Genomic DNA, 24848 nt, shown 5'->3' on the forward strand with positions numbered 1-24848 from the left:
ATTCAGTTATGAATTTGTCCGATTCTAGGACAATAGAAATATGGGAAATATCCATTTCTAAAAGATTTGATATAACCTTCATATAATCAAACTGTATCAAATTTTGGTCACTTTTATAATAATATGCTAAAAATCATTCCGAAAGACTCTTAAGTTTTCAGTTTCTTTCCTGTATGTTTTACAAAGCTGTGCCTCATTTACTTTGCTTTATTTGCAACTGTGATCACTTCTGGTTTAAAAGACTTAAATTCTTTCAGACTAAATAGGGAAAAATCCAGATTCCTGTTCCCCTTTTCACTTGTACCCACAACTACCTAAAGTGGTTTAGAAGCCTTGGGCACAGAAACTGCTACTTGGACTGTATCTGTGTTGAGAATTTTAGGGAATTTTTCTAACTTTGGTCTGGCAGAAGTGCAGACCCATTGGTCCTAGTAATGGTAGGAACACTAGTCCAAACTTGCTGCAGGCATCTTTACCATGTGGTCATCTAATTCTGCTCAGAGCTAGTTGATCCAGCAAGGTGACAAAAGTGCCTGTCATTGGCTTTTGGTATTACTTCCAGTGTTGCTAACGCAGATGGAGCTGGACTGTTGTGAGATCAACACTGGGAGAGTTCCTTAAAATCTTCAGTGTAGACATGACCTTTGTCACAGTGGCCAGGGTAAATGGCCTTTCAGAAAAGCCTCAAACTTCACAAGGAATGAATTTCACTGGTTATCAAAGAGAGAAGGAATGAAACCTAAACCTGAAAATCCTATGGTTTTACCATGATTGAAAAAAAGAGAACACTTAGGCCTGGTCGACACTAGAAAATTACGTTGGCTTAACTATATCACTCAGGGGAAATCCACATCCTTGAGCAATATAGTTAAACTGACCTAAGTCCCTGCATAGATAACACTAGGTTGACAGAAGAATTCTTCCGTTGACCTAGCTATCTCCTCTTGGGGAGGTGGATTAACTATGCCGATGGGAGGGGTTTTCCGGTCTGCATAGGTAGTGTGTATGTACGCTGAAGTGCTACAGCGGTGTAGCTGTGCCGCTGTAACGTTTCAAGGGGTAGAAAATCACTCAGTCTCTCAGAAGCAGCCTGTGAAAGGGATGATGATAAAAAGGTGAAATCTACTAGGTAAACTACATTTTTTGCAGATGGAACTTGAAAGCTGTAAAGGAAATTATCACACCAAAATTAAGTTCAGTTAATAGGCTGCCAGACTAATTCAGCAACACCCTAAAACAGTGGGAGATATTTTGTTACAGAGGGTTAAGTTATCAATAGTTGTGTACTTAATTTGAAGTTTCCTTGTTCTTGTGAGTTTGCACGTTTCTAAAAAATATAAGCTACGGAAGCACATAAAATACCCTTTTATGAACATAAAATATATATAAACATGACATCAGAGCTGCATACTTTCAGCATTACTTTATAGTGCAGAATGCTCGGATACGAGAAAATATGTCCAAACTATCTTCATTCCATACAACCTGCTTCAGAAAAATCCTCCGTATCTTTTGGCCCAGAACAATCTCAAACCAAGATCTATTGACACAGTGCAGCCAAGAGGATATGAGCACCCCTATTGCCAGGAGGCGTTGGAGATGGATCAGTCATGTGCTTAAGATGGAAACTGATTCCATCACCAGAGTAGCAATAAGATGGACACCTGAAGGCAAGCGAAAATGAGGCTGCCGGAAAACTACATGGCGAAGAGCTGTGGAAGCCGAGCTGAAAAACCCGGGGCACTGCGGGGGAACCATTGAAAGACTTGCCAGAAACAGACAGGAGTGGAGGAGCTTTGTTGCTGCCCTAAACACCAGAGGCGTAATGGGAACATGATGATGATGATGAACATAAAATTTGTGGTTTTGATTGAAGAAGAAAAATTGGTCACCGCTTTTGTTTACACTATATAAACTACTTTTGAGTTCTTAGCCACCCTTCTCCAAAGCTTTAAATTGTTACACCAGGCAGCTGAAGACAAATGATTAAGATTTTTTTTGTTAGTTTTTTTTAATGCTATGATTTCTGTTGATCCTACTTAGTACTATGATCAATTAATAAACAGAACTGGCAGTGATCTTTTCTGCAGCTTCAGTGATGAAGTCTTTCCTTTTAACTGAATGCTGTAAGCCAACCATTCTTTATTTCTAATGCTATTTTCCTGTTTTACTTTAAACTTTGCTCAATTCTCAGGTACCATGAAATAAAAATACATAATGCGCAGTCTGGCTGATCCATGTTGCATCTCTCAGTGCATTCATTTTGTGCGTTGATTGTTCCATCTTGTCAGTTCTCTATAATTCATCCTGCTTTGAAACACTTCTAGTTATTCAGCTGTATTGGTACCAATTTTTTTCTGTAAAACTTCACCTGAAGCTAACTTATAGCACTTCAGGGCTGTTCGATATTTTAATAGTGCACCTTAGGAGGATCTGTTGACACAAAAAATAACCTGAAGTTCTCAGTGCCCTCTCCTGCATTAGAGATCTACTTAAATTCACCATCGCATCTTCCACATAATGTAACTGATTGAATCTGATGTTTTTTTCTGAGGCGTGTCCCATGCGTGTAACCCTCCTTGTTTTTTTTCTTTGGGCTTTGCAGCCTTTCAGTCTTTAACATCTGGCTTATTATTCTCTGTCTGTTAACAAAATATATGTTCCTGGTTAGGAATCCTACAGCATCAAAATATATTTGAATAGTATATGCTGAATTGTTGAAATGAAAGAGTTATTAGTATCAGGAGTTCTTCTAAATGCCATATTTCCCCCTCCATTCATCATTAGTCGTGACTTCAGCAAGGTTCAGAGAAATTAAAATGGATCCCAGTAAGTTCCCTATACTATGAGATCAAATAATTTTACAATACATTTATGGATCTCTGAGATCAGAAGCAGAAAAATTTAGATTGTCTTGACACAACACTGTATACTTTATCCTATTGAAAGCAGCACTATAAATCTTTCACATCATGATTTACAATGTGATTACCGTATATACTCGTTCATAAGCCGAATTTTTTTAGTAAAAAACGGGAAGCACCAGAGAACGGGTATAGAGAGGGAGAGGTGGGACACAGCTCCTCCCCCCGACAGAGGGAGCACAGCCAGGAGAGCCAGAAGGGAAGAGGCGGGGCCAGAGTCTCTCCGCTTCTGGCCACGCTGCTCTCCTCCCAGCCTCCGAAGCAGCTGCAGCACCGGGGCTGGCAGGCTGCAGCTGTGCCGCTTGGCCCCGCCGCCCAGAGCAGGCTGTGGCCGCACCGCCCAGCCCGCCGGAGCACGCTGCTGCCGCGCCGCCCGGCCCGCTGGAGCCGGTCTGGCTCACCAGAGCAGCTGCGGCCGCACTGCCCAGCCTGCCGGAGCAGCTCCAGCCAGGCCAGAGACATCCTCCTCTGGCTCTCCTCAGATAAGGTGGGAAGGGATAGGATGGGGAGAGTGTGAGGGGCCCGAGCTAGGGGTGGGGTCATGTGGGGGGTGGTCACAGGGGTTACTCCCCTGACCCCCAGCTTCTCCCCCCTAAAAAATTTCCTCACCAGTTGCTGTCCTGGCCCGTCAGGGTAAGCAGCTGGCGCGCCGGGACACTTTGTTTAGGTAGGTTTACCTCCGTGCCTGCGGACCCTCAAGGTAAACAAACCATCTTGGCCCGCCAGCGGCTTATCCTGATGGCTCTGGAGCCAAAGTTTGCTGACCCCTGAATTATAGGGTTGGCTTATGAACGGGTCATAAAATTTTTCCATTTTTACTTATCCATCTTCGGGGGGTTGGCTTATAAATGAACCAGCTTATGATCAAGTATATATGGTACCTCTTTAATATTAAATTAAGATCCCAATGCTCCTATCCACTGTTTTTAAAACTAAAAAACCCTTACAAAATGTTCTAAAATATACTTTCAGCACAACAAGTAACTGTTGCTGTTGATTTAAATCTAAAGAGAAATACTGTCCATGATGGCCTAGCACTGTGAAAGTGAGTATTTCTTCCGATTCATAGAGAAGTGTTTTTTTTTTTTTTTTTTAAGACAACCTGACAGCAAATTGACATATGGTTAAATAGGTGCCGAAATAAAATATTCTGTGTCTCCTTGACAAAGATGAATGAGGAGGATAGATTAAGAGGGTTCAATTTAAAGGGTTTACAACTTTATAATGGCATTGAAGGCAATTTTAACAGGTCTAATAAAACTTCACACAGGCAGCGATACTTCTGGAAGGAAACGAAGCTCCTAAAATATATTTGAAAAAACAAAAATTAGATCCTTATTTACATAAATTGGCCACTTCACTGAAGCCATTAATTGCAAGGAGATGACAGGTTGCTTTAAACATACACATGTTTTGAAAAACAGTTGATATTTCATGCTTTTTTATTACAATTAGAGTTGGTGAAATTGATTTTTTGTTGTTGTTGAGGTTGTGTGCAGTTTAAAAAAAAAAAGGGGAGAAAATATCATTTTGGGTCCAACAATCTAAAATTTGAGAATTTTTTTGGTGAATTGGAAAGCAGGTGGTGTTCAATGTGAAACTGTTTTTTAGATTCACAAAATGTCCAGAGAAGGAGGTAGTGCTGACGATAGTACCTTTAGCCCAATGGTCAGGGCCTTCTGCCAGATGTGAAGAAAGGATTTGAACACAGGTCTGTTACCTCTCAGAAGAAAGCTCAAACACTGGGCTATGAGATATTTTTGCGTGGGTCTCTCTGTCTTTCCAGTTCGAACTATTTCACTTTGTATAAATAATTGGAGCATGGACTTGAATTTGGGTCTCCCGCATCCTAGGGGAGTACCCTAAGTACCAGGTTATAGAGTCCTTTGCTCTCTCTAGCCCAGGGATCGGCAACCTTTCAGAAGTGGTGTGCCGAGTCTTCATTTTTTCACTCTAATTTAAGGTTTCACGTGCCGGTAATACATTTTAACGTTTTTAGAAGGTCTCTTTCTATAAGTCTATAATATATAATTCAACTATTGTTGTATGTAAAGTAAATAGGTTTTTAAAATGTTTAAGAAGCTTCATTTAAAATTAAATTAAAATGCGGAGCCCTCCGGACTGGTGGCCAGGACCCACGCAGTGTGAGTGCCACTGAAAATCAGCTCGCGTGTTGCCTTTGGCACGCGTGCCATAGGTTGCCTACCCCTGCTCTAGCCCAATGACTATTCATTGTCATTCACAGAGGCACTTCATTCATAATGACAATTCACTATTTTCTCTCTATGAAATGCATTTTTTGGCAAATTTTTTCATTTGCCAGAAATACCTTGACCAGCTCTAGTCATCTGTTCCTTGCATCCCTTAACTGTGTTCTGTTTAACTTATAAGCTTCCTGGAACAGGGACCTTGTCTTATGAGTGCATTTGGCATATTCTGTTATAGAAATAATGCTGTCTTTTTTGAAGAAAATCCCAACAGAGGATTGGTACTGAGATCACCTTTCCATTGTGGGCTAACATCAGCATTCTATATCTAACTAAATTTCTTACAACATAGAAAACCTTCCTGTTCTGAGAAATATTCCGGTGATAAAGATCCCGTGCCACTTGTGTTCCGAATCATATCCATTTTTGCTTTTATGCTAAGCTCTTTGTGACAGGTACTTTGTAAAGTATCATGAAGGCACTCCAGGCTATGTTGAGATTTGCACTTAAAGCAGTGCTGAGTCCTGCTGATTCATATTTTAACTGTTAATCTTGGAATTCAACATGCTTACAGTTTTGGGGCAGGCGAATTTTCTATAATTTGTGATTAAATGGTCACTAACTTTGATAGAGGGAGCATTTAAAAGTCTCGCTGAATTTTTCCTTTGAGATGAACTTTTTCAGATTCCACATCCACAGGCACTTGGGGCTGAGGGCAGTGTGAATGAGCCGCAAGAGGGGCTTTGAACTATGGAGGTGTCAGCTGGGTTTTGGGCAGACCTGAGGGTGTGAATAAAGGTTTGCATTAGTGGAGAGATTAAAGCTGTGCAAGGGAAGAATTGATTGAAGGAGTTGGGGACAGTGGCTGGTAGGAGAGCCCAAGACAGTATGTCCTGATCCATCAGCAATTTTTTGCAGGGCTATCCAGGGGCTGGTCCTTTGGCTCTCCAGAACACTAAGATAGCAGCACCACAGGAAACCTGACCTCATCCTACACACAACTTCCCCACCCATGCGTATCCCTCCTTAATCCCCTGTCTCAGCAAAACCCATTTAATCTTCAGAGGGTGTGAGGAGGGCAGGAATTTTATGGAGGAGAGAAAAAAGTAAGGCTTGAGTTAGGAGTGGACTTGGGGTGGGAGGAGCAGAGTGGAGAGTTATACATGATTATATGTGGTTCTGGCAACAAACACTGCAGCACAGACATACGCCCGGGGGAATTCTGTGCCAAAATAATAAAAATTCTGTGCACAATATTTTAAAATTCTGCGAATTTTATTTGTCAAAATAACACTACATAATCATGCCAGTTTCAATTATTTTGGTAATTTATTTCAAAATACCGGTCAGCAATTATATCTGTACGAATACAGACACACACAAAATTCCCCCTGGAGTAGAAAGTTAAAGAAACCCCTATGACGACCCAGTTCCTGTTTCTCTGCTGTCCACTCTGTCCAATACATCTGAACCACCTCCCCCACAGAGTCCAGCCGTGGGCCCCCCTTAGCCCAGACACCCCCCTCCTTCCCCATTGCAGCTGTGGGCCCCCCCCCCCCCAGCCCAGGCATCCTCATTGCATGCTCTTGCCCCCTCCCCCCAGCAGTGTGAGAGCTGGGCTCTGACGAGTCCAGTGCCCCCTAATGGTGGCCAGCAGCAATGCAGCCCATTTCTGGGGGGGAAAGGAAATGCTATGTGCACAACACTAATTTTTGCAAAATTCTGCATTGCACTGTGGTGCAGAATTCCCCCAGGAGTAATTATTGCTTTTTCTAATCACATTTTGAGCACTGCTTAGTACGGGGCAGGATGCCTCCACTTGGTCATTATCACTTTGCCGTCTTACTCTCCCATTCTCCACCTATGGATTGAAGGATCCAGCGCAAAATTTTTGCCTTAAGGTTTCATTTAAAAAAAAGTTCTCTGTTTTTTCCATTGCAGATATACATCCGTGTAAATTGATATGTGAGTCTTTTAGCCTAGCCTGGCAGGAAGCAATCACAGGTGAGCTGGTAGTAACAGCAAGCCCTTACTGAGGTCTCAATGTCAGAAACTAATTAAGCCCATTAAATGCAAATGTTGTTGAGTATAGGCAAGTAAAAACAAAACCAAGGAAAATAAATGCAAAAAATAATAATCAATATTTATTCAATATTAGGGTTTCATGACTAAAGTAACAAAAGTCATAAAATTTGAAAAATCCAAGGTTCCAACCATAATGTCGACTTGGCTACATTCCATCTGGTGCAAGTAGTATCTTTTTTTTTTTTCTAGTTTATTTTTATATTGTAAAATATGTACCATAAAATATGCAAGAGGTGCAGCATGATGTAGTTAATACTGCATTCAGAACCTTAACTCTTGTACTTACTGACTTTATTTTGGAACTATGCATGGTTAAAATTAGGTTTTTGTGTTAATCACCCTAGCTAATCTCTTACATGTTTTGTTCCAATACTAAACACTTAAAACCAGGGGTTCTCAAACTGGGGGTCAGGACCCCTCAGGGGGGTCATGAGGTTATTACATGGGGGTCGCGAGCTGTCAGCCTCCACCCCAAATCCTGCTTTGCCGCCAGCATTTATAATGGTGTTAAATATATAAAAAAGTGTTTTTAATTTATAAGGGGGGGTCGCACTCAGAAGCTTGCTGTGTGAAAGGGGTCACCAGTACAAAAGTTTGAGAACCACTGCTTAAGACCAAACTCTGCCCTTGGAGGCATGCCCAGCTTCTGTATCAAAAATACTACTGGTGTAAGTAAGTGGCTGTAACTCCAGTGAAGTCCGTGGGAATTGCCACTGCTATGCTAGTGGTGAATTTAGCTCCCTGACTAAATATGAGCTGTTTGCCGCATGTATCTGAGGGTAGCATTTGCCCTTAAAAAATGAAACCCACTTAGGAATAGCATTCTTCAGGGCTGTACTTTGGTGATTTGATCTGTTGCTCTTAAATACAGAAATTCAGAAAGTATATAATAAGGTCGGTCAAAGTGATTCTGGTATACCTTCCCTACGGATGATGATCTTTCTGCCTTTTCTCCTAGTACACACATCATTAAACTTCCTGAGGGCCTCTCAGGGATTTCTGTCTCTTTCAAAAGAGAAAAGCATACTTTGGTTTTTAAGGTGGATGCCTATCCCCAGTGCTTTATTTAGTGTTGGTGGAGTGGAAGGATGGTTCATGACTGTTCCATGGAGTGAGAGATTGGTTTTGAAAATTTGTTGTTTTGTAGAACATATACAACATTGTTTGGCCACTACTAGACCATTTAAAAATCATTTTGTAGAAAGAAAATACAAGTTGTACTTCATAACAGATACATTGCACCTCCATTTCCCAACCTGCATAACAGCTCTTGTGTTCTCTCGTTCACATTGTTGGGCAGTAAGTCCAGAAGCCAAAAAATCCATTGGAAGAGTGTCTGTAACATAATTTTTATGGCACCACCAGTATGATTGGCACTTCATGTATGTTGGGAAAGGCCCCTCCCCTGCTAACTTACAGTCTAGGGTAACAGATCAAGAACCAGGGAGTAGTTGACAACCACCAAATACCAGCACAACAAGTAATTTTGGTTGGCTGGGGTTTTTTTGTTCTGCTCTTCCAGTTCTGTTCTTGGGTCACTGAAATCTCCTGACTGGCTTGTAATGCTTTGTTTTTAATCAGCAGTCTAATTATTTCTGATAAATGTGCAGCGGCACACTTTACTTTAGCTATACTTTCAGAAGACTGGTGTAAAACTTACTTGATTACTTACATTAGTAACTTTTAATCTTTTAAAAACATACTCTCCCTGTGTCTCCACAGAACATGTGCAGTGTGTGGGCAACAGTAGTGTGAGCTTTCCCTGAGTTACCAATGTGCTTCAGCCTGACCTGAAGAAACCTATTTCAAGGGTGAGAGGAATTCAGTCTCCAAGACTAGTTACTTATAGACAGCTCTTGAGAGTGTAAAGAAAGGTGCCATTTTGGTGGTGGCTTTTATGTTGTGGACATTAGTTGGCTGGGAGCAGGCTTTAGACCTCCAACCCATTTTTAATAGGCCACTCACTGAACAGTCATCAGGTAATACTGATTATGTTTCTGGTCTCCTGCTTGGGACTTAAACCTGGAGGTGAAAAACTCTCTCCGTCTCTCCAGCCTGTTTTTAATCCCAGTCCCCAAACTCTTGTTCTTGGGGATTTTTTTTGTATTAAATATATGGATGGCTTCATTCCTTTTAAATACAGTATTCATTATCCAAAAGATTACCATAACACTTTTTTGTTGTTGTAAAGCACTAATGTTTTGGACCTTCCCATAATTTCTGACTAGCATATGTGGTGGTTTTTATTATTTGTATTATCATAGTGTCTACAAATTCATGGACTAGGACCCTATTGTGGTAGGCACTGCACAACACAGAACACAAAGATAGTCCCTGAAGCAAAGAGTTTACAGTGTAAGTAGGGTATATGAATGCCCAACTATGTACTCTATCTAGGTACTTTTATGCACTATTACTGTGGTGTCTGAGCACCTCAAAATCATTTCATGAATTTATCCTTGCAACTCCTCAGTATTTTACAGGTGATGAATTGCAGAACAGGGAGATTAGGTAGCTTGCTCAAGATAGCACAAGAAGTCTGTGTTGGAGCCAGGAACTGAATCCCGATCTCCTGAATCCCAGTTTAGTGCCTTAAACGCAAGATTTTCGTTAATTATAAAATCAAGCTAGTGTTTGTTTAACTTATTAGGGATTCCAGTGTATCGGACATATTAGGCATCTCGTCAATCCCCTTTGGAAAAGGCATTTTCATTTGAGATTTTTTTGTTTTAACTATATCCTATAGTCTTCTTTGTGTCTGCATGTTGACTTCTTATCCCAGGGGAAAACTGCCTATTGTCATGCTTCAAAAATCTAATAGCTCAGGGTACTTTGTGTTTCAGTCCATGTATCATCTGGGGATGGTTCTAGCCCCTAATTGGGTAAAAATTAAAGAATATAAATATATTTTTCTGGCCAGGTGGAAATTATTAATTTACTTGCACTGCATACAATTTGTACAATTGGCTAGATTAAAAAAAGAAGAATGAAAGTTGCAAGGTTCTTGTTTCCATTGGTTTTCAACTTATATAGCTGTCATGTAATGAGTGGAACTTAGCTGTGGTCCAAATCGGAGTGCTTATTAAGTGGCAAACAATGAAATTGAAGTTATTTGCATATTGTGTCTCAGATTGGAAGGTGAGGGAAAAGTCAGTTTAATTCTGAAGGCACAATAAAATACATAATAAAACCTTAGCTTGATGATGTTAATGTTTCAGGTCGCCAAGTTGTTTGTAACACTGTGCTTTCTGATTCAGTATTCATGATTATTATCATGCAGTTAAGAATTTTCTTCCTGACATCTTCATTAACTTGAATGTCTATAGAGCTGCAGTTGCCTGGCCAGATAGTGAGACAGATGGTAATTTTGGAGACAATCTTAAGGAGCATTGTCCCATACTTGATGGTAATGTAAGTGTTTAGTGTATATAGGAACATAGGAAATTTCCATACAGGATCATACCAGTGACCTGTATATCCCAGTATTCTATTTCTAATAGTACTAGATGCTTCAGAAATAAGTGCAAGATACCTGTAGTAGACAATTCTGGAACAATATGCTCAGAGGGAGAATTTCTTTCCAACATTTAGCAGTGGTTTTCTTATGCCCTGGGATATACTCCTATTACCTTTTTTATACCATAAAGCATTACTGTGGATGCTCTATTTCTTCGCCCATTTTGTATTAAACCCCCCACTCTTTTTTATCAATTTTAAACGTGTTGCCCTTCAGCTTCCTTGCATTGTCCCCTTATCTCTGTATTATGGGAGGGTAAGTAAAAGCCGTTGATTTTCCTTCTCCATATTACTCATTATCTTATATACCTGTCTTTTCTGTCAATTAACCAATTTCACTTTTTTCACTGTTCTCATTTTTAGACCCCTTGTGTCATATATTAATTGATTTTTTAAGGTCAGAAGCAACTACTATGATGATCTAATCTGACCTAATGCATAATGTGAGCCATAGAACCCTGCTAAGTGATTCCTTTATCAAGCCCGTAAATTTTGGATGAGCTGATAGATCTTTAGAAAGCCCCATCCTTTGCTGTATCTCTTTTGAGATAAAATGGCCATAATGGACGTGGTATTCAAGTTGGGCTGGGGAGCATTACTAATTTTTGTTGTTCTGGCATTATTTTTATTCCCTTTCCTCCTAACATTTTGTTGTTTGCTTTTTTGACCATCTCAGAACATCAAACAGAAGTTTTCTTTGAACTGCCCAGGACACCCAAATATTTCCTGCATGGTTGTAGTCAATTTAGAAACCAACAACATGCATGAATAATTCAAATTATTCCTTCAAATGTGCACTACCTTTTCATCAAAATTGAATTTCTTCTACCAGTGTGTCCACCTGCTAAGTTCCCTTTTAAGTTCCTCACAGTCTTCAGTAGTCTCCATGTGTGATTTTAGGGTAGTCATCTGCAGATGTTGCCACCTCACTGATTGCTTTCTTTTCTATGCTACTTTCTTTTGCTTTGTTTTCTGTTTTAGCTAGTTCTTAATCTATGACAGTACTTTAGCTGTCACATCATGACTGCTTAGTTTTCTTAACAGCCTTTTGTGAATAACTTTGTCAAAGGTTATCTTTCATCCACTATTTTGTTGATGTATTGTCAAAGAATTATATTAGATTTGAATAATTTTCATTTACCGTTGTTTTAATAGTTCTATTTGTAATGATCTTTTCAACTAACTTACTTGGTACCAAAGTAAAATTGTTTGGCTACAATAACTCAGGATTTCCCCTATTGCTTTTTTTTAAGTAAAACATTTGGTCCCCTCTCAGCCTCCAGCATAGTAATTGATTTTAATTAGTGTATCATTTTGTTCGCAACTTTGGCGCTTCATTCTTAAATTCCTTCAGAGATGTATGACTTTTTGCTCTTTAATTTATTCAAACGCCTCCTCAATTTGACATCTTCATCTCTGCCTCAGCTTTTTACCTGAAAGTAATAGCTCTGGGTTAGGTAACTCTCCATCTTCTGAGGCAAAGATTGCTGCAAAAGAATTAGTTTGTATGTCTGCAGTGTCCTTATCCTGTGTAACTGCTTCCATTACTCACAGGTAGTTCAGCAGACTCTCCAATTATTTCACAGCTACATTTGCACTGAACTTTTTCTGATAAAACTTCCACAGTTGCTGTAGCAGCTTGCTTTATTTATTTATTTATTTATTTATTTATTTATATTATGATGGGACTAGAGGCCCCTGCCACAATTGAACCTCATTTTACTAGGCATTGTACAAATGTATAGTATGATGCAGTTCCTGTCCTGAAGAACTGATACTTTAAATAAAGGATGGGAGAGAGGATGTAACCTACAATCCTTGTGAACAGAGTGATGGCTTAGAAACCTCATGTTAGTACCACGATTTTACCCCCTGAGCAATGTAGTTCTAGCAACCTAACTCTCCGCCGATGCAACTGCGCCGATGCAGCATTTTAAATGTAGACCTGCACTTACGCTTGGTCTACACTACAAACTTATGTCAATATAACTGTGTCGCTCAGGGCTGTGGAAAATCCACCCCCCCCCTTAGCAATATAGTTATACTGACCTAACCCACAGTGTAGACATTACTATGTTGACGGGAGGGCTTCTCCTGTCGACATAGCTACTGCCTCTCGGGAGGTGGAGTACCTGTGCTGATGGGAGAAGCTCTCCTGTCGGCATAGGCACCATCTTCACTAAGTGCAGCTGCACCACTGCAGTGTACTAAGTGTAGGCAAGTCCTCGGGGGCTGGAGAAATGAAAATCTGTAAGCCTGGTCTACACTTAAAACTTAGGTTAACATAGCTATAGTGCTGCACTGCAGCTACCCCCTGTTGTAGACCCAGTTAGATCGACCTAAGAATGCTTCCATTGACCTAGTTATCCTCACTCAGGGGTGTGGGGTTACTAAAACAATGGAAAAACTCCTTCTGTTGCTGTAATGTGTGTCTAAGCTACGGTGCTACAGTGGCATAGTTACAGGGCTGTAGCTGTGCCGCTGTAGTGCCTGTAATGTAGACATGGCCCCTGCAGCAGAAGACAAAAATCTGGGGCTCTTGGTGGGGGACACCTACAAACTTGAGGGTCTCTCACAGATGCACAGGAAGCTTGGGCAGGAGAGAGAGCCATGCTTTCAGGGGGCGGGGTCCTGATTTACTGCAGGACCATAAGGTGAAAGGAAGGAGGCTGACTTGGAAAAGAGGAAGAGACACAATATGATTCGGGTGAGAAGCCAGATGCAGGACGATGAGCCTGGAGTCTTCACAATACGCGTCCCTAAGCCCAAAGAATAGTCCAGAATGGTGAGGAAACTGAGATGGGGAACTGCATATAATGGTGCGTGTTCTTGTTCTGTCTTGATCTGTGTATTTTTCATGCTATTGTAGTAAGATGAGGCCCTGAAACATAAACTCTTGTGTCAGAGGCCCAGTCTGAGGACTGAAGCCTGAACCAAAGTACTTCCAGGCACTCTTAAGCAAAAGCTGGGCTGTGAGCCAGAGGCAGGCCCCACTCACAGAAGCTGGTGAGAAGAGGGTTGCTAGAAGCAGGTGCATCCACACATAAGTGCTAATAGGAGGAACTTGTGCCAAGATGACATCAGAACACTCCACAGAGATCACAAAGAACAGGCAGGTGCATCATAAAGACAGGGTCAAAAGGACAGCATGATGGATAGATCTGTTTGAAACAACATGATCAAAGGAGGAGACAGCACCCTAATGAGTCAACGGGCTGTACCTCAATACGTCAGTAGGGATGAGTAATCTGTCCTGTAACTGTATAAAAGTAGGTCCCGGAGTGCACATCTTTGTCTGGCCTACGGGGCAGTGGATAGTCCCGCCACTGACTGAGCCAGTCCATTGCCAGGGGGCACAAATTCGTAGTATATCTTGTAGAGTCTATGGGAAACTATTACTGTGCTTCGTTTGACAATAAACCTGGCTCGGGTTCCTTCGTACCTTACTAGAGTCTGTGGAGGTTCTCTCAGGGTCTGCTGTGTCAGCGATCTGCGCAGAGCCGGGGCAGCACACAGAGGGAACACGCACGCAGCCGACTGTTATCATTGAACAAGAGCAGAGCACCACACCGGTAGCTACTGACAACAGCTATTTAAAGAGTAATAGTGTTTAAAATCCTAGGCAAATTCTATCTATATGTCTTGTTGCTTCACCTATTGCTTGCCCCCCAGAAGAATTAAATTGTGAACCCAGAACATCCACAGAACTGGAGTTTTGGGAGAGGATGTGCTGAAGCTATTGGGAGTTTGGAAGAGCCTTTACTAGTCACAGGTCCTAGGTAGATGGACCATATGGTCTCAGCTCTCAGCAAGAGATGTTAGACAGACAATGTGCTAGGGGCACAGCCTGGACTCTTTTCGAACTCCGAAGCCTTAAAGAGCACGTCAGGCTCAGTGAGGTGAGTCCCAAAACAAGATAGATTAAAAACTAAAAATGAAGAAAAAAATCAGATTTTTAAAATCTAAATTACAGGTTTACTTTTAAAAATAAACCTATATTTCAGGGGTCTCAAACTGAGTTTACCTTAGGGCCAGCACCAGTCCTCAAATCCTCCCAGCGGGCCAATGTCACTCAGGCCGCCCAGAACCCGCCCCGCGCAAAAAAAAAAAAAAAAAAAAATCCGCCCCTCCACCTGCCTAAGGCTCTGGGACGGAGTTTGGGTGGGGGAGAAGGTCTGGGGTAGTGGATTGGGGTGCAGAAGGGGTTAGAGGTTGGGCTCTGGGAGGAAGTTTGGATGGGGGAGAGGCTCTGGGAGGGAGTTTGGGGGCGGAAGGAGGATGTGGTGGTGGGAGGGGTGAGGGTGCAGGCCCTGGGAGGCGGTCAGGGCTGCAGCGCTTACCTGGGGCTCCAAGGCGGGGCGGGGTGGGCTGGGGGGCCTCTGTGCGCTTCTGCCCCCAGGTACCAACCCCGCATTATCTCATTGGCCGCAGGGGCGCTCGGGGCAGAGGCAGCGCGCGGAGGCACAGCCCTGCCACGCCCCTGGGCCACAAGGAGGGGCCGGCAGTCACTGGAGTGCGTAGGCAGACTCTGCTCAGCTCCGCAGGGCGGCAGGTGGGGCCAAGGGAGAAAACCGGCCCCAAAACTGCTGGAGCCCCGCAGGCCACATTGGGGAGGCTCGCGGGCTGGGAGTTTGAGACCCCTGCTATATTTGAAATTGACAACTTATGTTATGGTCTAAATTTACTATAAATTTACTATAAACTATTAAAATCATTAAAGAAAGTCAAACCTTTGAACTGGTGGAAGTCACTGACTAGGCACCTGAAACCAGAGTTTGTTGAAGTGCTAAACCAGCTTTTGACATCAATAGGCTTTTCCGCAAGTGCAGAGAGAATATTTTCTTCATTTCTGTTTATTTGACTAGTTCATTCATTCAAAGTTAAGAAACAGTTTGGAAATTGAAAAAACAGGGAAAGCTTGTTTTCCTCTTCCAATCTCAGAAGAAAAACCAGGTGCAGGAGGATGGGATGTACCTGTTCTTAAATCCTGAAGGACATATTCATCAGAAACAGTTCAGTTCACTAACTACAGATAATACTTCCTTAGTTTGATAAATCCATTTTAAATGCAAAACAAGTTTTGTTAAACTTTTTTATAACCTTTTTCTCTTGTGTATCCAGCATACCGAGAGTAGTTTTATTTAACTAATTAAAAACAAAATGCTGTTTTTGTTCATTAGTGATTACCAACCAATGAGAATCAATCTTTCTTTAGGAAACTAAAAAAAGTAGAAATGCGAAACAAGATGACAATCAATGAGTTAAATAAAGGTTTCCTCCTTTGTGATTTAAACTAATCCACCCTGCCCCAAACACACTAGTCTTAAGACCGTCAGGCAGGAGCTATACCAGGGTTGTGTGTGATATGATTTTACATACTGTAAATACAAATATTTATTTACTTTTTATATTGACTTGTACATCACTTTGGTATTTTTTTTTCAGTGTTTGGCAACATTGGTAGCCTTTTGTAAAGGCACTTGTGCTGTTTACCGTACTACTGATAAATTTAAGAAATCGTGTGAGGTGTCCCAAATTTATCCTGGAGTTTTTTTAATGACTTTTTTTATTACTGATGTAATTAAATATATTCAGTGATGTTTCTCTCTGTCTTCTGGGCTGGTCAATCCATGAGTATTTTAAATTCACTACATATTTTGAAGACTGGTGTGGTTGGGGTTATAGATTGGTCCTGGAGTTGTCCACTAGCATGATAAAACCTTGTGGTGGGTTAGGATTAAGCATTGGTCCTATGTTTTCTTAGTGTATATTTTTTGAGCTATGGTGCAAAACCACTTTGCTTTAGTTTTGACAGTGTATATACTGAAGTACCATTCACCAGTTCTTTATGGAACTGTATAATATCCGTGAGATGCAAACATTTCAAGATTTGTTATAGGAATAAAATGTGGGGTCTGCCTTTTATTTTCTCTTTTTTGTTGTTGTTCCATTTTGTTATACCTTTTTATTTATTTTTTTGGCAACCGCTCTATTTTTACTTTCCTTAGATGACACTTGTTTGACCAGACCTATCTACCAGCTTCTAATGTTCTTTGGTAGTTTTTTTGCCAGTTGTCTGTTTTGAATATGGTTTGATCTGAGCAGAAATTACCATTAGATGCTAAAAGTCTTTTTGCTTTTACTTAGAACCTGTTCTAACAGACTCGGTTTCTTTCAGATTCTTTGTTTTCCTGACAAATGAAATTTTGAGACTGTTTGTTTTTTCTCATACCAAGTCCTCCTTCTCTTGAAATTATAATCTTCAGTGAGATATCATAAATTTCTCATTTGGGAAGCATTCCACCTATATAACAGTATCTTAATCAACGATCTACCACTCTGTTTTTATTCCCTATTAGTATTTGGCTGATCAATATGTGATTGATTGATCATGTTAAATGTGTTATGTCTGTATTAGCTGATATCTGAATCTTATTTATTATACTTTAAAAGACAGTTCCATGCTTCATTAGACTTCTTTTAACTTTTTTCTTACACAAGAACAATAAAATTCAGGATAGTGATGCTGGTAAGCAGTATAATTGTTATGCTGTATACGTGCGTATGTTGCCAAGAGCTGAGTAGAGATGTGAAATATTGAAATATCATTTCAGAGTTAAGTTTAATGTATTCAGATTGATTAGCGTAAAACGTTTTTTTGCAGTCCTTGTATTATGGCTGTGTAGTACCTTATAACTGTGGGCATTTAGGCTGTTTACAATCTCTGAGCAGCAAACAAAGCAGTGTAGGCAGGGAACCATGCTGCCTGGAAAAACCCTCGTCAGGAGGGGAACACACAGCTCTCCTCCCAAAAGAGTAGATGGCTGGGAGCTGGAAGTCTAGAAGTGGATGCCCTTGCTGGACTATGGAAGGGAATACAGGTGCTGTTGTCCTGAACTGTGACAAGAAGTACCAGACAGACTGTGCACAGGAGGAGTGCCAGAGATGTTGGAGCTAGAGACTGTGCTTTTGTTTGGGAAGGTTTTAGTCACTAGCTCTGGCTTCTCTAGTCCAGCAAGGGCACCCACTTCTCAGCTTCCAGCTCCCAGGCGTCACCTCTCTTGGGCAGAGACCTACATGTCTCTCCCTCCTGTCTTGAGTTTTTTCCAGGCTGCACTGTTCCCTGCGTATGCTGCTTTTGCCTCAGAACTTACAAACAGCTTAATTACCCACAGCTATAATGTACAACACAGGTCTTTCTAAGTAAGCACATTTATTCTTAAGGTGAAAACATTACAGAGAAAACATAGAACAATTAAAGAACCTATACACATGCTAATAAGCTTACCAAAGATCACCCCAGCTCCAAAAAGAGCTCTGGTAGCGCTCAGTCCTTCAAATCTCACACAAGGGTTATTCTGCGGTTACAAGTTCATCATGCCTTTTGCTCAGAACAAGTACCTCTATGCAGAGGTTAGTCTTTCCTTTATATTAGTTGGGTCTTTGATCTGTGAATAGGTAGTTAGTCAAACAGTGGTTCTCTCCTTAGTGTGTAGCTTTGAAAGGTTGGGTCCAGAAGTGGGAATTTGCTTTTACCTCCTCCCCCTGGGTATGTCCTAGGAAACTCACTTAAAAAGTTCCTTCTTGTCTGGCATATCATTTAAAATAGCCCTTTGAAGCTCATAACATTTCCCAGGGTTTACATTGGCCATGTCTCTTCCCTAGAGAAGTTGCATACAATCCCACCATTATACATAAACTGTACATTTATAATACAGGGGACTCCAAAGATATTTAAACTTAAGGCAATTTTTTACAATCTCTTTGGTAGATCTTATTGAATTATCTGTCACACACCTCTCCTGGAAATGGGACCTTGTGATCTAAATGTCCTAGGCTCCAAGGTTGAGTATTGACACCCCAAAAGCGTAAGCACTTCCTTCCTCAGAGCTCCACCCTTGTGGGCACTCAGGTTTATAATTTACCCCTCCCAGGGACATGTGATAGTTGAAGTAAACAGACACAGGCCTTGCGGAAGGATTTCTAGAACAATAATTCTCTACTTGAAACAGCATGAGATACACAGATCCAGGTAAAACAATGAGCATCTATATACCATTACCTGCCTCGGGTTCACATGAGTTTTGAGCATTCTTTCGGGTTTATGTCCTTTCAGGGTTCCAAGACCCCTCTGTTGGTCTGTAGTCATCCAGTTCATTACTTCTCCTCTGAATCACAGTTTCTCTCTCTGACCCCTTCAGTAAATTCCATCTGTTCCAACTAGTCCGGCAGCCAAAAGGTTCCTCCTTTTTCAGGAAACATGCTCTTTGGTACCTCTCTCCTGAGCTGCTCAGCCTCCGGGTGTCAATGGCTGTAGTTACACCTCATTCTCTAGGGATCTGGAGAGAGTTGGCTTCTCTTATTTTGCAGCTCTCCCTTCATTCTGTCAGGGCATGTGCTGACACTTTAAAAACTCCCGCACCCCAATCTGGGTCTATGCTGGTTATGTGATATGTATGTGTCTCGTGAACCTTGTAACCAATACTTGTAATCCCTCATAACTCAAGCCTGACCCCAGATGTACAGGACCTTCCCTCTCAACTTGTGTATATTTGATTTTAAATGTTAACTTTAATAACATTTTCACTTGTTGATGGTCCTTAATGATGGTCAGACACTCCACCCTATCTCCTTAGCACTAGGGGAGTATCTGGAAAGAAGTAACTATCTGAGTCCAAGTAGGTAGCAATAAAACAGTGCGTGGGTAAACTGAGTCTCCATAAAAATACAGAAATTTCCTACATTCTTAACAGAATCTTAATTGCTTTTGTTTTGATCTGTGATGCTCACTGAGGTGCTGGGGGGAGATTAGTGTGTGTTGCAACATGTGAACTAGATCCATGTTCCTTAAGGTTAATTGATACCTTTTGTATTTTTAGCTTTTTGGGATGCTCTAAAATATGATACACATATTTGGTACACATTAGGAAATAAAATAATCCCATATAATAATAATCAGTGTCTTTATGAAATCGGAGAGAGTTTGAGACTGTGCTGGGTTAGGCCAAATGCAGATAAGACCAAAGCAGTAACAATGATTTGATGAGAGCAACAGGAGTAGCTGGTGTGGGTGAGCTCTCTAGCCCTGGTTAAGAGATGGGGGGATGAGTCTGCTATTTTTGATTCAGGCTATCCAGTCTTGGACTTTTAGTAGGTTCATGACTGATTTTTGGAAGACCAAATGGTAGCCTGTGGTGAAGAAGGCTTTTTTTTTTTTTTTTTTTTCCCCCCCAGTTTGGGCCTATCTAGAAGTGTGTAAATCTTTCTCTGATGTGGACCTGCTTCCCTTATCCATGCCTGTGTCAACTTGCGACATGGCTGCTGCAATTGCACTCTGTGGTGCTACACATCGGGACCATTTAGTCTCAGGGTAATGCAAAATGCAGCAGGCCATTTGAGTGATGTGTGAGGCAGTACTCTGGAAATTGCACTGATTTCTGTAAAGTTCCTGGGTGGAGGTTGGGCTGCTGGCTTTAACCTTAATGTCTTAAGTGCTTTGGGATCCGAATGTATGATTCTTTCTTCTTGCCACAGTGGAGATTAGAGGAGGCACTTGAGATAGTCCCTTTAAACAAAAGGGAACGACCTTCTTACTGGAACTTGTTTCCCTTCTAACCCAGTTTACTTGTTGATGCTCAGGTGTTAGAGGTTCAAAGTTACAGGAAGCTTTATGTGGTGTGTGTGTCTCTCTTATGACATGATATAACTTTTGTTTGGTGGGAGTGTGTTAATTGAAAATTTGGAATGAAGACAATTTGAAGAAAATGCGTACATTAAAATTTGGAAGATGCTTAGACTGTTGAATAGAGAAATGAAGAAAATAAAAAAAAAATGTTTGCAAAATTTTGCTTGCTTCTGTAATTGGACATAATACTGTGTTCCTGCATCATATTTTTATATTGTCACCTTTAAAGTTAAAGTTAATTTTTGTTTTTGCTAATTGTAGTTAATGAAGAAGAACTAAAGAAAAGAGTAACTGAAGAATTGGCATTGGAACAAGCCAGGAGAGAGACTGAAGCTCAAAAAAGGTTTGTTTGTAATCAGCTGTAACTGTATTTTAAAAATGTATTTAATGCTTTTGATAGTGTTACAGTAACTGAGGAGGTATAGATCTGTTTAATGTAAATATTGAACTACAGTGCCATCAGTAGAAACTCTTAGCAGTCCTTTTGCTTACATTGTATGTTTTGGTGTTAAGCATGTGTTTAAAACAAATTAGCTGATGTTCCCTTGCTGTAGCTCATATTAAATTTTGATCTAAATTGCTTTGACATCACAAGCCTGACTTGCCTGTCAGGCCAGTTTCTTCACTTTTTAAACTAAATCTTAGACTTCTCTGTAGTCCTAGAAAACACTTTGCTGCATGGAAATAACTCTAAGAAAAATGCAAAGGTGTGCTATTTAGGTTTGGCCTACTCTTAAGTTAGGTTAACATAGCTGTGTCTGTTTGGGGTGTGGAAAAAACACACTCCTGACCATCATAGCTATGCCGACCTAACCCCCAGTATAGGTGCAACTAAGCCAACAGTAGCTAAGTTGAGGGAAGCATTCTTCCATCAGTCAGGGAGGTGATATTCCTACACTGAGGGGGAAAAAACCCTTCCGTTGGTGTAGGCTGCATCTGCGCTGTGGGGTTATGCTTGCGTAGCTATGCTGGTATAGTCTCTGGGCGTTTCTATATTACAGCCGCTACAGTGGCAGAGCAACAGTGATATAGCTGTGCCACTGTAGTGCCATAGTGTAGACGCTTCCTATGTTGATGGAAGGGGTTTTTCCATCGATGCAGTTAATCCATGTCTCCTGCATAGTCAGGTCAATGGAAGAATTTTTCCATCAGCCTAGCCACATCTACACCAGGGGTTAGGTCGATCTAATTATGGAGCTCAGGGTGTGACTTATTTCACTGCTCTGAATGACATAGCTAGGTCTACCTAATTTTTTGAAAATGTAGACCAAGCCTCTGTAGTGTAGACACAGCCTTAGAACTCTTCTGTTTGATCAAGAGTAAATTTTGACATCAGGAGAAGTGTTAGTTTCTTGTCCAGTGTTTCTGTGTTTTTGTTATGGTGCTTCTGGAACTGCTTTAATACCTAGTGCTTGCCTAGTGCTTTGAAGATGCAAAGTGCTGTACTAACAGCTCAGTGGAAAGAAGCTCCTTCATGATTTCTTTGTGTGTCCTTTTAATTTATTATCTATGTCTCACAAATGTTATTTATTACGAGTCGCTGTTTAATGGATCACAGGGAAAAGAGGTTATGAGGCCTGGGATCCTGAAATTGTTAGGACATATTTTAAATACTGTACAATAATCCATTAGCAATTATTTTAAAAATATTTGAATTACTAACCAGGTTTTGGAGAATGTCTGTTCTGTCATTAGTTACACATACTCAAGTTAACTAATCCTTTCATGTTCTGAGTGCATTATATATATTTTTAAACATAGGGAACAAAAATCATAAACCAGGTACTGTCCTTTCCCTTTTGAGTGGGGAGAAAGGCTCATTATGGTAGATTTCTTAAATCATAATGTAATGAGTACTACTAAAATTGTCTGCATATATTTCAATTGTTTCCTGTACAGCACTACATTATTTAATTGGATTAGGTTGACGGAGTATATAATTGGATACCAGAATACAAACGCTCTAAAACATAATCAGTCCCCTTTGATTAAGCAGTAAAGCCAATCAATATGTTATGGTAAAATATCTTCCCTTTGAAATATTATAGCTATTTTTAATTTAATTTAGAAATTTTGATTAGTACTTCCATTTAGTATTAACTTATTGCAATTTGTAAACATTTTTACCATGTGGAAATTTTTATTTTGTGGTTCTATTATTTTATGTCTTGAGACTTTCAGTGGTGGATATTCTGTGATTCAATTTTCATTTGCCCTGCCTTGGTAAAAGGCAGACTGGCTTTGTCAGACCCTCTTTTCCACATCTGATTTCATGTTTTGCAAAGATCATTGCTGACAGTCATGCCTGAATTTGGCTAGTGATAAAGAATTTTGTTATCAATGTAAGAACAATACTATAGGTGATGAGATCTCTCTTCTCTTGTGTTAAAATAAGATGAGGTTTGAAGGGTCTATGATAAGAAAACTCAGCTGCCAGATCTTGGCAGTAGTCTTTGAATCTTGTACATACTATTCTTGAGTAAGAAAGAATCATCAGTTTTTTTTTCCTTCCTTTTTTTTCTTCTATGCAGTTTGCAAAAGTTATTTAAAATGTTTTCAACACAGTGTTCATTTATTTTTTTAAAGTTGTCTTGCAGTCTTAAGAGGTGCAGATTTTTCCAAACTGATCTTGATGTGAGGACTTGATCAGTTATTATGAGTTACATTCTAGTTGGTATTTGTATTTTATGAATAGAATTACTCTGGCTAATGTAGAGCTATGGGGTTGCAAGTGTTCCACTCTAGATCGGGCTCTGCTGAGCCCTACAGAAGCTGCTCTAAAGGTCCCTCTGTGAATGGCTTTATGTTGTTCAGGTTCCACATGCAACCAGTGTTTAGCCCAAATAGTTTATTCATGCTGGGAAGAGTACAGTAATCTCTATAGGGAGCAGGGATGCGAAGGATGTCTCAGCAATAGGGTTGCCAAGTTTCTACTCACACAAAACCGAACACGCTTGCCCCGCCCTCTGCCCCGCCACTTCTCTGAGGCCCCGGCTCTGCCCCCGATCACTCAGTGCTCCCTCCCTCTGTCGCTTGCTGTCTTCACCCTCACTCACTCGCTCATTTTCACTGGGTGAGGGCTCTGGCTGGGGGTGTGGGCTCCGGGATGGGGCCAGGGATGAGGGGTTTGGGGCGTAGGAGGGGGTTCCAGGCTTGGGGGTGAAGCTGAGGGGTTCGGCATATGGGAGGGGGCTCTGGGCTGAGGCAGGGGGTTGGGGTGTGGGAGGAGGTGTGGGCTCTGGGCTAGGGGTGTGGGTTCTGGGGTGGGCTCAGAAATGAGGGGTTCAGGGTATGGGAGGGGTCTCCGGGCTGGGGCAGAGTGTTGAGGTGAGGGGGAGAGAGTGAAGGCTCCGACTGGGGGAGCGGGCTTGGGTGGGGAACCTTTTTTCTGTCACAGACCATTGACCCGCAGAAAAAAATAAATTGCGGGCCACTTACCCGCCGGGGAGGCGCGGAGGCTAGGGACTCCCCCCGCAGCAGGGCGAGCAGGCGCTCATGGCTCCAGCCCCCCCGGGGGGGGAAAGGGGGAGAGGCTCAGGGCTTGCCCCTGCAGCAGGGTGAGCTTGAGCTTGCAGTTCCAGCTTTGTGGGGGTGGGGTGGGGTGTGAGTGGGGCGGGCGGGCCAGATGAAATGAACCACAGGGCTGGATCCAACCAACTGCCCTAGGTGTTGGAGCCGGAGGGGGGACAAACATACTGGCTGCTTCCTGGGAGCTGCGCGGCGCTGACGCTAGCAGAGAGCCTGCCAGCCCTGCTGCACAGCGCCGCCAACCAGACAGTCAACGGCCCAGTCAGCGGTGCTGGGTGGAGCTGCCAGGATCTCTTTTCGACTCTACTCAGCAATGTTCTGAGTCATGATTCATACTTTTTAGCAGAAGCAAAATGTGATCCCCTCTTCCTTCTCTGGAACTTCCCACACCAGTCTGCTAAGGCCCCTCTCCGGCCCACTGCTACCTATTTGCAGAGTCCATGTAATTCTTCACTATAATTGAGTTAGAGGGATAGCTCGGGTGGCTTGAGCGTTGGCCTGCTAAACCCAAGGTTGTGAGTTCAATCCTTGAGGGGGGCCACTTACGAATCTGGGGAAAAAAAATCTGTCTGGGGATTAGTTCTCCTTTGAGCAGAGGGTTGGACTAGATCAGGGGTCGGCAACCTTTCAGAAGTGGTGTGCCGAGTCTTTATTTATTCACTCTGATTTAAGGTTTCGCTTGCCAGGAATACATTTTAACAGTTTTAGAAGGTCTCTTTCAATAAGTCTATAATATATAACTAAACTATTGTTGTATGTAAAGTAAATAAGGTTTTTAAAATGTATAAGAAGCTTCATTTAAAATTGAATTAAAATGCAGAGCCCCCCGGACTGGTGGCCAGGACCCGGGCAGTGTGAGTGCCACTGAAAATCAGCTCACGTGCCGCCTTTGGCACGGGTGCC

At 41.6% G+C, this 24848-nt stretch overlaps 1 protein-coding gene across 2 annotated transcripts in view; it reads left to right on the forward strand.

The window, feature by feature from the left end:
• The window catches only part of CHCHD3 (coiled-coil-helix-coiled-coil-helix domain containing 3), a 267701-nt gene that overhangs the window by 22142 nt on the left and 220711 nt on the right, over window positions 1–24848 (forward strand). For both annotated transcript variants that reach the window (XM_054015802.1, XM_054015812.1), the window contains exon 3: window positions 20679–20760. In XM_054015802.1, the coding sequence (XP_053871777.1) occupies window positions 20679–20760 (82 nt within the window). The remainder of the gene's footprint in view (window positions 1–20678; window positions 20761–24848) is intronic.

Source organism: Malaclemys terrapin, chromosome 1 (assembly GCF_027887155.1).
Source record: "Malaclemys terrapin pileata isolate rMalTer1 chromosome 1, rMalTer1.hap1, whole genome shotgun sequence".
NCBI classification, from domain to species: domain Eukaryota; kingdom Metazoa; phylum Chordata; order Testudines; family Emydidae; genus Malaclemys; species Malaclemys terrapin.